Raw genomic sequence first — 16620 nt, 5'->3', positions numbered from 1 at the left:
ATTTCATCCATTCATACTACAACCGCTCTTTAGCCGTCATCAATTAGTCCATATAGAAATTAGTTAGAATCTGCTAACACAGCTCCTTTTAGCTGTCATCAGTTAGTCTACATAGAAATGCGTTAGAATCTGCTAACATTGCTTTCAGTTGTAATACATTTACATGGTTGCATTTAACATACACAAGCAGCATGATTCATATCATATTTTATTCTCAGTGCATTACTTACTTAACCTACATCTCATACATATAACGTATATTTGCACAAAATTTACATTTACTCATGCCACACAATATAACAGTCAAATTCATACATATTCCTATAAAATAGGCTAACCCACATTTAGCATTTAAATACTAAAAATATAATTTCCATTTCTTACATAATTTCCCATAAAATACTTTTCACTTTCATCAGTTCATTTCCACATATACATATCTAAATAAATGGTCTTAGGCTTAGAAAACATAATTTACATGGTTGACATTTTAATAATCCACACCAAAACATATACATAAATATAACATAATTTATTACCTTTAATTTCATAAAATCTAATTTAATATACAATTTCTCCTTAGCTGAATCCTTGAACTACACCGACAGGAATAACACACAGATGCCCACAGTACTCACCCGAACCCTGGTTCAAAAACCCTAGTTCCATTAAATTAATCCTAAATAAAATACTATTTTAATATTTCCTAGGGCCATAAATTTCGAATAAATAGTTATACCCTCAAATATAACCAATTTGCCTAATTTCCTAAATCTCACTCTCGCTTTGGAGTGGGGCCTAGAAAATCCCAATTGAAAATTTACTCATGACAAAATGACGACAATCGTGACTAGGACCACGTGGTGGTACCCGATCGTCGATTTAGCGGCAGATTTAAAGAGAAATAGAGAAATTAGGGAAAAGTTGTCTTACCCCAGGAATGGTGCCTACGCCGCTCCCACGATAAATTCACTCTAGTAAAAATGTCGGTGGCGGAGTTAGTAATCCAACAGAACCTTCTATTTCCCGATCTGCAGCAAATCCGTCAAGAAATTGAGAGAAAGAGAGAGACGGAGACGGAGCGAGCAGTAGGAGAATTCAGGGGGTGGGGGGGGGGGGCGCTCCTCTTTGTTTTGAAATTGAATAATTCAATCTAGATGCTTCTAAGCATCTAGATTCATATACTAATCTATAATATAATATATTATATTATAATATTATAATATTATACCTTATTATATAAACATATATATATATTATATTATAATATTATAATATTATACCTTATTATATAAATATATATATATATATATATATTCCTTCATCCTTACATACACATATATATATATATATATAAAAACATATAAATATCATATACTTAATTTAATTAATTCAATTAAATAACATTTTATTAATTTATTAATTTGATTAAATAATTAATTAATTAATAAATAATTATTCTAATTTTATTTTTTCTAATTATTTTAATCATTTTTAATTTTCCGGGTTACTACACGCACAAGTCAACCCATGCTCACTCACCCACTAACTCTTTGGGTGAAGACGAGCTGAAACCAAAACCCTAAACCTGCAGCAACACATGAGCAAACAGTATCCCTAATACTCAAATTACCCTCACAAAATTGGAATTGCAAGCAAACATATAGACACACAAACTTGAACATAACCAGACATTCAAAATCCCAAACAATCACAATAGTAAGGACACAAAACAGAAAGGAAGAAACACTTATCTGTTGGGAATGATACATCCCTCTGGGGTGGCCTTCAACCTCACTTGAGTGTCCCGTAAGTGTTTGAAACCTTCAACCTCCTGGAGAAGTTGAAGAAGTCATATGTGAGTCTTAGGGTGTAGGTCTTTGATTTTGGTTATGGAGAGGATTTGAAAAGAGAGGCAACGAGGAGGGTTATAGGCACAGCCTAAGGCTTCGAAGAAACAAATGGAAGAGAGAAGGTGGTAGGGAGCTCTTGAAATCGTAGGGTTTCAAAAGAGCTTCTGAGATAGCAGAAAAGGAAAGAAGAGAAGAGAAGAGAAAGGTTAAAGAAGATGGTGGGCTAGGGTTTTTTTCGAGAAGATGATTCACAAAGAAGAAAATAGTAAAGGGAAAGAGAGAAGGCTTCGAGCGAAATGGGAGATGAAAAAAGTGAGAAAACAAATTTTTAGGGTTTAAGTATGAGAGGCACCGGGGCCGTAGGATTAAGCCATGTGGCACGTCGCTATTGGTGCGATCAAGAAATGCACACAGTCCTCCCCTCACTGTGCGATAAGAGTATCTGGTCAACGCCTAGATCTCGCCACATCAACACTCTTGACATGCCCCCTCATTGCCATTGGATCTCTGATCCCCATCAACAGCTAAGATCCACCCTTATCAGACACCCCTTCGACTCTCGCGCTCTTCCTACATGCCTTGTGACACGTGGCTGCCCCGGACCATCACCATTAATGCTCCCCACGGCTCGCTACAAACCATCCAATCATCCTTCCCTTTGGACACCTGGGATCCTACCATGTTGACATACCATGTGCTGCTCCATTATCCACCATTTGATCTAAATGTCACCAGACAACCCAAATCACCTCCGACAGGAGTCATTATGAAGCCCCGCACGCCCCCTACACGCATCAACACGTAGCGTGCTTGTCCCCCCTCTTTTATTGCCCAGCAGCCTTCCTTGGCAGCCATTGGATTCACGCCTCAATGAACACTCCAGATCATAACACACCAGCCATCCTCACCCGTGTGCGCCCTCCTCTTATAGCACGTCACGTGGCACACTTGTCCCCCCTCCATTAATGCCTGACGCCCTTCCCTAGTAGCCGTTGGATTCACGCCTCAATGAATGCTCTAGATCATAACACACCAACCATCCTCACTAGTGTGCGCCCTCCACTCATGGCACGCCATATGGTGCTTCAGTTTCGACCAAGACCTCAAATTGGTTCCCTTTAAAACCGGTTGAGGTTTAACTCGTTCAACTTCCCCCCTGAATCGGTTTTCACCGGTTCCACTTTCCATTTTCTTATTTATTTGTTTTAATACTTAAAAACTCATTTAAAAATCCTTAAAAAATTCAGAAAAAATCCTAAAAATCAGAAAAAATACAGAAAATTTAGGAAAAATGTTCCAAAAGTGCAGAAAATTCAAAAAAAATCTAAAAAAACATTTTCTGACTCGATTTTCATGGCATTTTGCTTAATTGTCTTTTTTTTTTAAATTTAAGGAAAAATATATAAATTATAGAAAAATACAAAATACTTTTAAAGTTCATTTTCCCAAATTTTTCATCCCCAAAATAAATTCAAAACCTCCAGGACTATTATTCTTCATACTTAGAAAATCCTATAAAAATTTCGAAAATCTTGAGAGTGTATTTTTGTATCCTATTTTCTCAATTTTCCAATTCCGATGATTTTAAAGGGAGGCATGAGCTCTTCGGAGCACGATATGCCCTAACTCTGAGGGAATATCTATATGGTATTTTATTTTGTACATTTTCTTCACACCTTTTAGGGAGTAGAATAAGAAGGCTTATTATATTTGTTTTAGGATAATTTTCAATTAATCAGGTGTCGTTCGTAAGAATGGGCGCGTAGAAGTACTAATACATTCCCTTCGGGTAATCGAACTCCTGAATTCGACTCTGAAAATGTAGACCAATTCTACCCCTAATGGGGTAGTAATCAAGTGTTCTAACCATATTTCAAAAGGTTAGTGGCAACTCTATGCACCATATTTTCCTTGAAAACCATTTTAAAAATCCACCTTTTCCATTTCGGGTACCCCTGAGGCAACACACTTTTCTAGTGTTTCCGCCCTACATAGGAGAACATTGCAACAACCATTAAATGTCAACATAACTCCTGACAAATCATCTTAGGCTGCTACCTTGGCACATGAGTTGCCTTAGCACGTGTCTTGACAATGTCAAGCTAAGCAAGGGAGTGTCACTGAACCACTATAAATAGTTTGTCACTCTAAGCCCCTACTTTTTTGTCACTATATATATATATATTTTATGAGCACGTATCTTATCTCACTCTTGATTGCCTTTGGGCTAATGATTGGTATCTAAGTAAGGTCTAGACTTGCACCTTATGATTTATTCAGAAATAGAATTGAATGAAATTGGTGTTTATAATTTACATTTTTGCTGAATGAACTTTTATTCCACTTTAGTTCCACCTCATTCCATTCAACATGCTAAATATGTTAGTACATCTATGGCATCAATGTTGAACACCAATTTTGAAAAGGAAAAGTGGATAAATGACTACCACTATTTAAAAAATATATATATTACACTTGCTAAAAGGCCTAGACATCTTTAAAATATTGATGTTATTTTTTTGGGCTGCTACATGGCAACCTTATGTTCATCCACTTGGCCCGAGCGAGTTTGGAGTAGGTTTGGACTAGTAGATGGATTTAAATTAGACAAGGTTTATGTTTTATTTGATCAAATTACACATATTTTTTAGGTTAGATTCAGAATATGGTTAGGTGAATGGGTTTTTATCATTGACGAAATTTTTCTTACTTAATCAAACGTATTTTTTGACTAAAATTGGCCTGGCCAATTATGAACACATTTTTAATTTGACAAGAAAACTTGAAAGAACCTTGGAGTTGGTGTATTTAACACAACAAGCATTAGTATTAATATTTCATTTGATAAGAGGGGAAAATGAAAATGAAAAAAGGAAGATATTAAGGAAAAATATTTTTTCTTTATTTATTGGGTAGAAGGGTTTGATTAAAATCTATTTTCCAGTACAGGTATTAAAAAAAAAAAATTGATGGAAATGTTTTAATTTGTTGGTCCTCGTAAGCACCCAAGACAGAGGGTGAATTAGGTGTCTACAAAAATGAATTGGTTCGATAAATTTGATGCAGCTTGTAGCAAACACATAAGCATTATCCCAAAGCAATTATCACAATAAAGCACATCAACTAAATCATGTAAGATCATTCAATGTTAGTACACAATGAAACATAACACATTAAAATCTAAAAAGAGAATGACATTAGTTGTATAGTGGTTCAATCTTTCTAACCTACATCCACTCTTCAAGCTAATCAACTTAAGTTTTCCACTACATCGTCAATGTTTTTATACGAGAGCGTCATTTTCACTCAAGTTAACTTACTTATCCTCTTGATACATCGTCAAAGTAATCAAGTCACAGCACATTACACCTCAATCCACTTTAAAGATACACTCTTAATATTCAAATGTATATATTGATCAAGCTTCTCTATTGATCGAGCCCCCCTTATAGATTCTTCTCGCAAGTACACTTGACAGTGCACAATAGCTGCTGAGAAACATTGAATGCCCAATATTCAATTTTCCATTTGAATAGTCTTTCATATGATTCTATCTGCACGGACTTATCTTTTGAAATTTTTTATAAGATGTGAATTTGTTTGTGTAATTTCAAATCTTGGTTTAATTAACCTGATATCATACTTAATTTGAAATTCTAATGATTAAGTGACAAATTAATAGGTAATTAAGATATTTCTCAAAGATTAAAAATAATCATGATATAAACTAATCAATTGGCTCAAGAACGTTGAATGTATCCAATTTTGAATGAAAATTTATTTATTCACTTTACAATTTGTTGACCTTTTGGATGACTATTTAACTAACAAATTTTATTTTAACTTCATTTGAGATATTTGAATGAGTTGGATAATTAGCATTCATTCAATATATTGTGCGCATAAATAGTGTGACAAAATGCGTGCATAATTTTTATAAAATATGATCATGATTTTTGTTAATTTAGGATAAAAATATTAATGTGCCACTTCTTGCTTAGAAAAAATTAAAAATAAAAAATCACAAAAGTTATATAATTTTTCATTCCATTCTACTCTCAATGCATGTAATTCTCTATATCATTTACCCAATATTGAAATAGGGTACATAGTGTAATGCATATTTTAATACAAACTGTTGGCTTGTATATAAAACTAAAGTGGACAAACCCACTTAGTCCATCAACCTAATTCATTATTTAAACTACGTTACAGCTACATAATCGGTATTATAATTAATTTAGATATCTATGTACGTGATCTAATTATGGGTAGTTCGCTCCACATATTTATGTAATTACATAATTATTTGCAAATATTTGACTTGATTTACCCAAATCAATTAGTATGCATATGTATGTACATAATTAAGCAATTGTTTGATTTAATTATGTTCGTATTTGTGTGGGGTATCTAATTGTAGCATTTTTACACCTTTCGATTAAACTAAATTACATAATTACGTAATATATCACAGCTCAAAAATTAGTGTATATAATTTTATAATTGACATTTTGGTTTATGCTTTTATATATGTACGTAAGTAGTTCAACTTGGTTATTCAAACCAATTAATATGCATATATGTACATAATTACATGATTGATTCGATTTAGATATGTCCGCAATTTTATAGGTACATAATAATAGTATTAGTTGCAACTATCAGCTGATATTAAATTTCATAATTACATAATCAATATTATAAGTCGAAAACCTATATGAACGTAACTAATTGGTTGGTGTCAATTTTTCAAAATAGTTAGTATGCATGCATGCATGTAAATAACTACATATTTAATTAATTTGATTTAAATGTTTGCAATGATATAGATCCGATTAGTTGCAACTATCATTTGAAACTAAATATAATTACATAAAAGATACTATAATTCAAAAATCTATGTACATAATTTTATAATTTATACATATGCTTCGGTTCAAATACGTGTATAACTAAGTACATACACAATTGGTTTGATTGGATTATGCAAATAATTAATATATACCAAACTCATTTTCACCCTACACATCTTAATTGATGCCCACCCATTTAACATGTCTACAGTCTAAGCATAGCAACGCAATTCAACAGAAATCCAAAATTAAGTTAACATCAATCAATCCACATCTCATTAATATAAAAGAAAGACCTATTACGTATGTGAGATTCTTTGTGCATCGTCCATCTGGGAATGTAGTTCATTTTGCACCCTTCTGGTTATGGTCATAGTGCCCAGCGCAAGTTCAGAGATTTGTCAGGCAGCTGGCGCATTTTACCTCTCATCGTCTCCTAAGCCAATCAGTCCTAACCTTGTTTGGTTCCATTTTCTTCATTTCATTTTTTTCCTTTCCCACTTTTGACGTACCAAAAAACAGCAAAACAGAATAGAAATCACAAGAGATAGCTGAGTAGAAAGTGAAGAGGAGGTTGAAACTTATATCATAGCCGTACAACTGCTTTCTTTTTTTCTTTTCCTATTTTTGTTTTTCACTTTGGTGATCCTATTTTCATTCTACGAGGGAAATAGAAAGGGCAACCATCATGCCCAACATTAGTGAGGTTAACTGGACTGCTGTATTTTTCAGTGTTGACGTTTCATTGTTATTCATTTCAGCAAGAACTCCGGCAACCGCAATGTAAATAAATCCACCAGCTGTGAATCCCTGAGGAGAAAAAAATAAATAAATAAAGGAACATGTTAATAGATATCTACCCAAAAGCAAGCAATCAAACAGTTCCCTCTACGCTTCAAAATGATTCTTAGGATAGTTCTCTTAAAACATATGGTGCTCAAAAGGTAAGGGAAGTACACTCGATTAAATGTGGTTTCACCTCAATCAACGACGACTGTCCTTGGACTCGTCCTAAGAGCAAAGCCTGTGGCATCAACAGCAGTTGAAATTTATTATTTATTTTCTAATTTTTAAAGATGAAGTAGGATAGGTTCACCATCAATAGACAACGCTCACCAATGCAGTTCCAGCTAGTGCCACCAGCGCAGAAAGAAAGTTAAAGAAGAGAGCTTTGGGGATGCTAAAACCAGATCTCACCAAAATTCCAAAATCACCAACCTGCAGATAAGATTAAACGAAGCTACAGATTTTAGTGGCTGATTAAAAGAATTCTTTGCCTGTTCCTATTGGTGTTAGTTTTGTCTTTGGTTTTGTTTTGGCTTTTGTTTTTGTTTTTGTTTTTATTTATATACATATATATTTTACTAATCTAAACCTAAAAAATATAAATATTTCTTCATATAATCATATAATGCAAAAAACTGAAAATGAAAAAAACCAATCTGTTCTGAGTTTAGTTCTTGAAAATTCCAGAAAAAGATGGGTTGGGAGAGTAGAAAGAGCAAGCAGAATTAAATGAGCCCAAACAGGAGACATCATGAGTGCTGATGAAGAATGGAAGCCAATCAACCAATACGAGGCTGCTAGCCTGAATGTCAGAGCAAAGGACTTACCTACTAATGCAGTTATCATTCAGCATTTGTCAGTTGACAGCCAAATTAACTTCAGTATGGATCAGGCTAAGTGGTACATCAAACAGGAAGGATGCAAAACCAGTAGGAAGAGAGATGAGGAATAGCTTTGATTAGGTCTAGGCTCAAAAACACAAAGCCAGATGCAAATAAGTAAGAACCAAGAAAAAGACCTTACCTCAACTCTTTTAATAGATCAAACTAGAATTCCTCAAATACCCCTACCTAATAAAATAAATGCCATAACCCTCAAAATAGTAATTGAATAAAGGACAGTGATTTACTAAAGCAAGCAGGCCCACATTTGTTCTTCCACAAACAGTTTGAAGTTTAGGCTGGTCTTTGGTTGCATCAACTCCCCCTCTTGAGAAGGACTTGGCTCTGAATGGAATTCCTCAACACCTGACATAGCAGAGGATCCAGGCGCTCCTCTCTGGCATGGGCAAGAATATTCTGTTGTGGGCAAGAATATTCTGTCATAAGGTTTGTTTCACAATTTAACGAGAACTTTCTCCACTACTTGTCATCCCCAACAATATTAACTCCACAATATCTTCAATCTCATCAATCTCAAAGAGCAGGATTCATAAAATCCCCCAGACAACCTGGAAAATCATGCAAACAAACAACATCAAACACAGGAATCATGTTACAGCCCTTTGGTAGCTCCAACAAATATGCATTAGGACCCTCTCTTCAATACCTAACAAGGGCAACATTTCCGGCAAGTAGTATATAAGTACCCTGTGGACATCTACCCCTGCAAAGAAACACCACTATAGTCTCCAGCAATAAATTCTTTCATCCCCTTGTATAAATCAGCATTTTGTCCACTATGCAAAATTTTCTTTTCTTTCAAAGTATTCTTTACCTCTTCATGCAATTGATGAATGGTATCAATAAGTCTCAGCATCATAAGCAAACCCAAATAGCACTTTCCCACAGTTCAATTTACAGTTCTGTTTTATGCAAACTCTGCCCGTGGTCCAAACAAGTCATGAGCAACACCAAATAGTATTCTATGGTTCAATTTATGGTTCTGTTTTATGCAAACTGATTACGCGTCAAAGTTGCGTAACTAAGTATTTAAATGCATTAATTAAATGTCACTATTTTAATTAAATACTTAATTATGTCCCATATTTTAACTAGTGAGCTCCTTTGATAATTTTAAGATAATTATCCTATTTTTTTCAGAGATTTATGAATATTCATATTTAATTATCGCAGGATAATTTTTCAAAAATTTGAAGAAGTCATGCATTTAATGTCTCGGGCCATGCATGCAATAACAAGGAGACCGGGCCATGCAAAATGATGTAAATTGAGGCGTTGAGTGCAAAAACGAAGCTAATTGGGCGGTTATGGACAGTTTCGACACTATTTCGTAATTTGGACATAACTTTCTTATCCGAGCTCCAATTGAGACGATTCAAGATGCTACGGAATGCTAAGAAAAAGCTCTACAGCTTTCATATTTTGAGTTTTGAGAGATATGTGTTGTAAGAAAGTCAAAATCAGGCTTGAAAGTACAGGGCAGGCCATGTGCTTTTGAATTAAAAGGAAAAACCCATGTGTGAGGCCCATGATGTGACCACGTGGGAAGCCATGGGGGGGGGGGGGGGGGTTTGCTTGTTGGTGTGGAAGGCATTGAATGTAAATTTTGAAAAATCAAAAAGGGTAGGGTTTTTTTAAGGTTATCTTTCTTTTTGTATTTAAGGAGTCTTCTTTTTCTTGCTTTTGGGGCCTTGGGAGGCCAAGCGCAGCAGGGAGGCTTCTCCAATCTCTCTCCTCATGGCTTGCTCTTCTCTCTCTCTCTCTCTCTCTAGCATTTAAATATTTATTTAAGTTCATTGTTAATTTTAGTTTTTTTATTTAAAGTTTGTTGGAATTTCAATAATTGTTGGGTTATTTTCATTATTAAAGTTTGGTTATTTTTTTTATTTAAAATTATTGTTTTGAGCAATTTTTATTGTGCAATGGTTATTTTATCATTTTTTTTAAGTTTATTATTTTAATTGATATTTTTATGATAGAATAATTTGTAATCTCTGTTCAAGGTAGTACTTAAGTTTAATTTATTGTTGAAGTATTGTTTAAGTTATTTTAATATTGAAGTCTGAGTTAATTTATTTCTTTGCTTTGGTTGCATCTATGGTTGGATTCAGTCTAATTTTTGTTTACGTTATTGATTGGGTTAATTTTAATTTTTGAGTTCATGTTTGATTGGTGATTTTAAGGTTGAATGTCTTAGTTGCGTGATAAAGTTTTTGTTTTTTTTTTGCATTTGTCCAAAATCTCAACATAGGTTTTATTTCTTGTCTAAATGGTTAAACATTGGATTATATTCCGCAGTTAATTTTTTTATCGTCTATCTTATTATTTACTATTTCCTGTTTCTTGTCGTTAGTTTGATGCGTGTTAGATTCATAGTTTAGGTGTCGCATTATTTAAATTTCATCACAATCTTTCAAAAATCTCAAGAAACTGAATCTAAACCATGTTCAGTAACCTTTTTACATGAATTTGAAATTAAACTGCATTCCCTAAGAAGACGATCTGGTCCTTGAGCTAATTATTACACGACTGAACTCCTATACTTGGGATAGCTTCTGAGCTGCTCATTTTTAGAGTGAGTCACAAACTCTGCCTGTGACAGATGTTCAATTTTTTTCAATTTCTTGTTTACAAAGAATCTTATCTTAATCTTGATGAAACAAACCAATCTCTTCCTAGTTTGGCTGTCTCTTTGTTGCAAGAGTTCGAAGATGTATTTTCAGAGGAGATACCAAATGGGTTGCCGCCCATTAGAGGCATTGAACATCAAATTGATTTCGTACCTAGAGCCGTTATTCCAGACCGACCAGCCTATAGGAGTAATCTAGAAGAGACAAAGGAGCTTCAAAAGCAAGTTGTAAATTTGATGAGCAAAGGGTATGTGAGAAAGAGCATGAGCCTATGTGTAGTACCAATGCTAAGTGCCAAAGAAGGATGTGACTTGGAGGACTTGTGTTCATTGCAGAGCGGTCATCAATATTACAGTGACGATTCGAGGTTGAATCCTTTTAAGGAGAGGGGCAATGATGAGCACCATGGTGGACCAAGTCTTAAAGATCCCCTGCAAGTTCCAAATGGGCCAATCACAAGGTCAAAAGCTAAGAAGATCAAGGAAGCAATGCAGGGATTGATGCAATCCACTTGGGCCAAATTTGCAAATTTATCAAGCAAGACCCCAACATTCAAGATGAGCTTGAAAGAAGAAGAACTAGCTTTAATCCATGTGATACAAGCTACAGAGGGGGAGGGGGGCAGGGGGGCATAGCCTAGTGGGTTAGTGTAGACAATTTATTTCATTAAGCATAGGCATGTGGGCCTATTTTATATTTCTATGGTTGTAGGCTTTTGGGCCTATTTAATTTATTAGGTGGGCTTCTATTATTAGTTATAGGCGTGTAGTTTAGGGTGTTTTGGGCTTGAGATGTTCAGCCTATGTCTTTGATTGCTGTAGGCCTTAGTTGGCCCAAGGGTTTCATGGAGGGGTTTAAAAACATATTTGTAGCCGCATTCTACACAAGTTGAACGTGAATGAAGTATTCTTCATAGAGAATTTTCAGTTTTCTCTACTTGTTCTTGAATGAACTAAGAACTTATCAAAGGCCAAACCTTTGTGGCGTTCTCACCAAATCTAGGTTCTTGAAACAAGATTTCAACGGGATCTTGACTTGATTCTTGGCATTCTTGGGTAAATTTTCAATTTGTTTGTGGGTTCAAGGGATTCCAATCTCGCGGGTTCACATCAAAGTCCTAGTTAACAATATTCACCTACAAGACAGCTCAAAACATTGCCCAAAATGTGAGTTGTCATCCCTAATTTTCCATTTGTTTGTGGATGAAAAGTAGTAAAACATTTCAACAGCAGTCCTACTTCCTCCACAGTTTTTCAGAAGTAATCTAGAAACTGAGTGTCATGACTAAACATGATAGATTTAGGCACTCCACGCAGTCCAACTACTTCGATGAAGTACAGTCAGCCACCAAAGATGCATCTTCAGTTTTGATGCAAGGAATAAAGCAGGCCAGGCTTGAGGATCTGTCAACCACCACCATTACCAATGGTGAGCAAAAGACTCAGCAAATTAAGAAATATAAACATCAAATATTAAAGGGACAGCAATGGGAGCATAAGGTTTATATCCAAATACAAGATCAAAAGAGTCTTGCCCATAGACCCATTCACAAAAATATTACAACTCTATCACCAGGCAATACCAAGTCCCAAGTGACATGTTTTCTCTCACAATGCACCTAAGGAAATCCCCCAAACAATGATTAACAACCTTCACTAACAACCAAAGTGCGAGTAAAAGAAGAAAACGTCAAGCTATTGACACACAACTCCCGAAGTGTCCTCACCAAAAGAAATTTATAAACTCTGCACCTCTATCGAACACACTGAAGCTAGGCAAACCACGTAGGTTGACAACTTTCTCAAAGAATAACATGGCAACATGTGAGACATCAAATTTCCTACTCCAAGGAATAGAATCTACCCTCAAGGAGAAACTATCAACTACCACAAAAATGTAATCATGACCTCAGGTTCTTTTAAGCAATCCTAGGATAAAGTTAATACTTAAGTCTTTCCAAGGTATGCATGACAAAGGAAGAAATGTATGGAATCCATCGTTTTGTTTCCTATTTTTTCCCTAATGGACAAGTTCTACACAAGAATACTACAAAATATCTCTTTTAGGAGGGCCAATAAAATCCCACAACAGGGGTAAAAGCCTTATCTCTACCTAAATGACCACTTGAATGACTAGTCACCTCCTATCCCAAATTCAAGACAAGTCAAATACTAAACAGACTCTTAAATCCTTCAACATCAACACTCATCACATAAAGGATACTTACTAATAAGCTAAGGCCATGAACAACCTCATTCTCAACACATGAAAGACGTTTGAGAACAAAGGTTGTGTATTCATTGAAGAACTCTACCCACCTAGCATGCCCAGAACTTAATTTCTTCTGTGAACTTAAATGTCATAGTGCCTGGTGCTTAGACTATGGTACAAATTCCTGGGGTAATAAACACACTCTCCAATGGTGGAGGGATCTAAACACAGCATAAAACCTTCTAACATAAGTTTCTATTTCTATTTAGCCTCGGAGATTTACTAACTAAATGATGCTACCACATGTCCATCATACCTAAAGACACGTATACATACCCTAGAGGCATCAGAAGCAACTTCAAAGACTACTAAAATTATGACACCCGAGTACTTCTGTCATTTTCTCCTTAATATCAACAAAAGCCATGATCGGTTCAGATTCCAATGAAACTCTCCCTTCTTAAGATATTTAGGGAGAGGGGCAAGATGGTAGCAAACTCCTAATGAAATGCCCATAGCTAGGGCCATGAAAACTACAGACTTCTAAGACAATCCTAAAGCCCATCCACACTCTATTGGCTTTGATCTTTGCGTAGGTCCTATATCCTGTGAGTGACACTGGACCATGAAAATATACAACTTCTTAAAAGTAAAAATATAACTTGGCTTCTTGTGAGGATCAAAGACCTTATGGTGATGACCTTGATGCTCCTCCCTAGACCTACAATAGATGGAGATATTATTAAAGTAAACCACTGAGAATTTTTCCAATGAATGATAACACAACATATTATCTATGCACATTATTCTTCGAAGTACGAAGTGTAGCATTCAAGAGAAATTGAGATTATGCTACACAAATCCCCTCTCTATGAGGCTTCCCAAATGCCTATTCAACTCAGAACACTTCTTTGGATTCATCCTATAGTGAGGAAGGTTAAGTTAGGAAATTGTGAAGTAGGAACTAAATTTACAACAGGTTGAATGCCTGTCATTGTGGTAGTTAGTCTATAATTTCCACAAAATTAAGATTTCTATCAAAATTCTTGCTTTCCTAGCAATCAATTTTGAGTTTTATAAATTTTTGCAAATTTCTACAAATTATCCAAAAGTTTTCGAAATATCAAAATTTCAGCAGATAAAAGTTTGACTATGGAACAAAATTCCCTTGAAAATGAAATTTTAAATTCAACGCAAAATTGAAATATCGATATTAATAATATATGAATTACTTTTGAAATTTTATGCAAAACTGAACTTTGATTTTTTCTATGGCATTTTTTCAACATTTTACGTCTAAATACTTCTATTAGCATAGTAATTAATATTCAACTAATTAATGAATTTTACTTATAGTTGTTGAGCCTAATGTACCACACATGATGTATCTCTTTTTGTTATATGTTATTTTGAAATTTTTAATGATTATGCCTATTAACATTCTTTTGGAGTTCCATAAAAAAATTCCTCTCTTTACTAGCAATTTCCATCATATTTTAAAAATTGAAAATCGAGATTTAAATTTCTGCACTTTTGAAACCTCAAAATTTTAGTCAAAATCGAAATTGAGAACCTTGTTGCTGAGATTTTCTGTGAATATCACAAGTTTACAACGCGATTTTTTTTCATCCTATTTTCCCTGTACTTCTGCAATTCTGCTCTCATCATTGCAATAAACAGAACAATGAATTTTTATTTTTTTTTTGGGTTGCTGCTACTTCATCTTCCTTGGTTTGTTGCAGCACTATCTTTTGTTCTTCTTTTTTTGTTTTTCTTTTTTTAATTTCTTTTTGTTCAAGGCTTGAACTTCGGATTAAAGGGGGCTCTGCAATGGTAGATGAGATGGTCTAGGATTGGTACTGGACCGGATGGGAACAGATTTGTGGCTGGAACAAAGTTGGTTCTGTTATAAATTTGATGTAGGAGTAGGACAGTGGAGAGAAAGAAAGAAAGAGAAAAAGGGAGAGGAGTAGAAGATAACAGAGAGAGGAACTAGTTAGCGATGAGCCGAGGGGAGGAGAAAGAAGAAAAGAGCACACATGAGGATGAGAGAGAGTCAGATGTAAAGAGAGACTTTGAAAGAGAGATAGACATCACTCATGTGAGACACGGACATAGGCAACTCAATTAATTCAAATCATTAATCTCTTGCATCCATAAGCCTATATTTATGGGCAAGTAGAAACTAAAAAACTCTGAAGGATAAGTAAATCAAAAATTACAAAAATAACTCCAAAGTAATAGCGTATCAAAATAATCCCAACAATAACTAAATATCCTAAAATAAGCTAATGTCCCAAACTAACATTTTGGATTTCAAACCCTCAAATTCATCACACATGTACTCAATAGAGAGAGGGACAACCGCAGGAAAGCATCTATCTCTCCTAACACAACTAGGCTGACATCAGCACAATGACTGATGATATCAGCATGTTGTCTTAAATTTCTGGTATATCAGTTTCCAGTTTGTGATTGTGATTGAGAAGAAGAAAAAGAAGAAACATCAATTCTCTGATATACCATGTAGGCAAAATCAGAGACAGAGAGAGAGAGATGGTCATAAAAAAAGTCAAAACATTCAAATTTTCTCCCCTCAAATGTATTTAAATTAACATACATGGAATTTACATTCCAAATCCTCCCCACCCCTGGTACACTAATAGCTTTTTCACTACAATATTCAAGGAAAAAACCAGAAATAGGTCAAAATTATCAACAAAATGAAGGTTTAAAAACGAAGAATTGTAACCTCTTGAGGAAGCTCATGTGCTAGCAGAAATACAGTTCTGGACCACCCGCCAACAGATCCATAAAGCAAGAAAGCACTTCCTAGTGCCATCCCATCGGTGAAATTGTGCTGCAATATTCATATGAAGTATTTTGATACAATGACAATTACACGGCTAAATCATTGTGTAAAGTAAAAGAACTCAAATTTGTTAATGTAATAATCATAAACCTTTCTTTTCTTTTTTTTGCAAAAAAAAGCACATATGTTATTTATTTAAAAAAAAAACACATACTATTATCTAAAATAGGAACAGAAATGCAAAAGCTTGATTATCAAATTACCAATAATCAATATTACGGAAACAAACTTACAACACCATCAGAGAAAAGGTTGAGATAGCCAAACACAAGACTTGAGGGAGACTGAGCAGCAGGTTCTTTTTCATTCAGGGATTTGGAATTATTGGCGGAATCATTTGCAACATCTAAACCAGGTTTATCATCTCCTCCACCAGCATTTATGTTTCTCTGTAGAAAGCAAGCATGTCTAGTAAGGTTCAGTGAGCAATAGCAATAGTTACATTAAAATCAATCAATGAGCAGCCTTCTATCTTCTTTAGTGCTGACAAAAGAAGTAGGGAGATTAGAG

At 34.7% G+C, this 16620-nt stretch overlaps 1 protein-coding gene across 2 annotated transcripts in view; it reads right to left on the bottom strand.

The window, feature by feature from the left end:
* Nucleotides 1-6828: 6828 nt before the first annotated feature.
* Nucleotides 6829-16620, bottom strand: part of LOC131154013 (IAA-alanine resistance protein 1) — a 43034-nt gene continuing 33242 nt past the window's right edge. Inside the window, exons 7-11 of one of the 2 annotated variants that reach the window (XM_058106464.1) lie at nucleotides 16344-16499; nucleotides 15991-16098; nucleotides 7826-7927; nucleotides 7689-7733; nucleotides 6829-7519 (exon numbers count right to left, since the gene is read on the bottom strand). In XM_058106464.1, the coding sequence (XP_057962447.1) occupies nucleotides 7364-7519; nucleotides 7689-7733; nucleotides 7826-7927; nucleotides 15991-16098; nucleotides 16344-16499 (567 nt within the window). In that variant the 3' untranslated portion in view covers nucleotides 6829-7363. Of the gene's footprint in view, nucleotides 7520-7688; nucleotides 7734-7825; nucleotides 7928-8318; nucleotides 8946-15990; nucleotides 16099-16343; nucleotides 16500-16620 lie in introns of those variants that run through there. The other variant, XM_058106465.1, reaches the window with a different exon arrangement.

This window comes from Malania oleifera, chromosome 4 (genome assembly GCF_029873635.1).
Source record: "Malania oleifera isolate guangnan ecotype guangnan chromosome 4, ASM2987363v1, whole genome shotgun sequence".
Taxonomy (NCBI): Eukaryota; Viridiplantae; Streptophyta; class Magnoliopsida; order Santalales; family Ximeniaceae; genus Malania; species Malania oleifera.
Note: the sequence above shows the minus strand (reverse complement) of the source record. Positions and strands in the feature narration are given on the sequence as shown.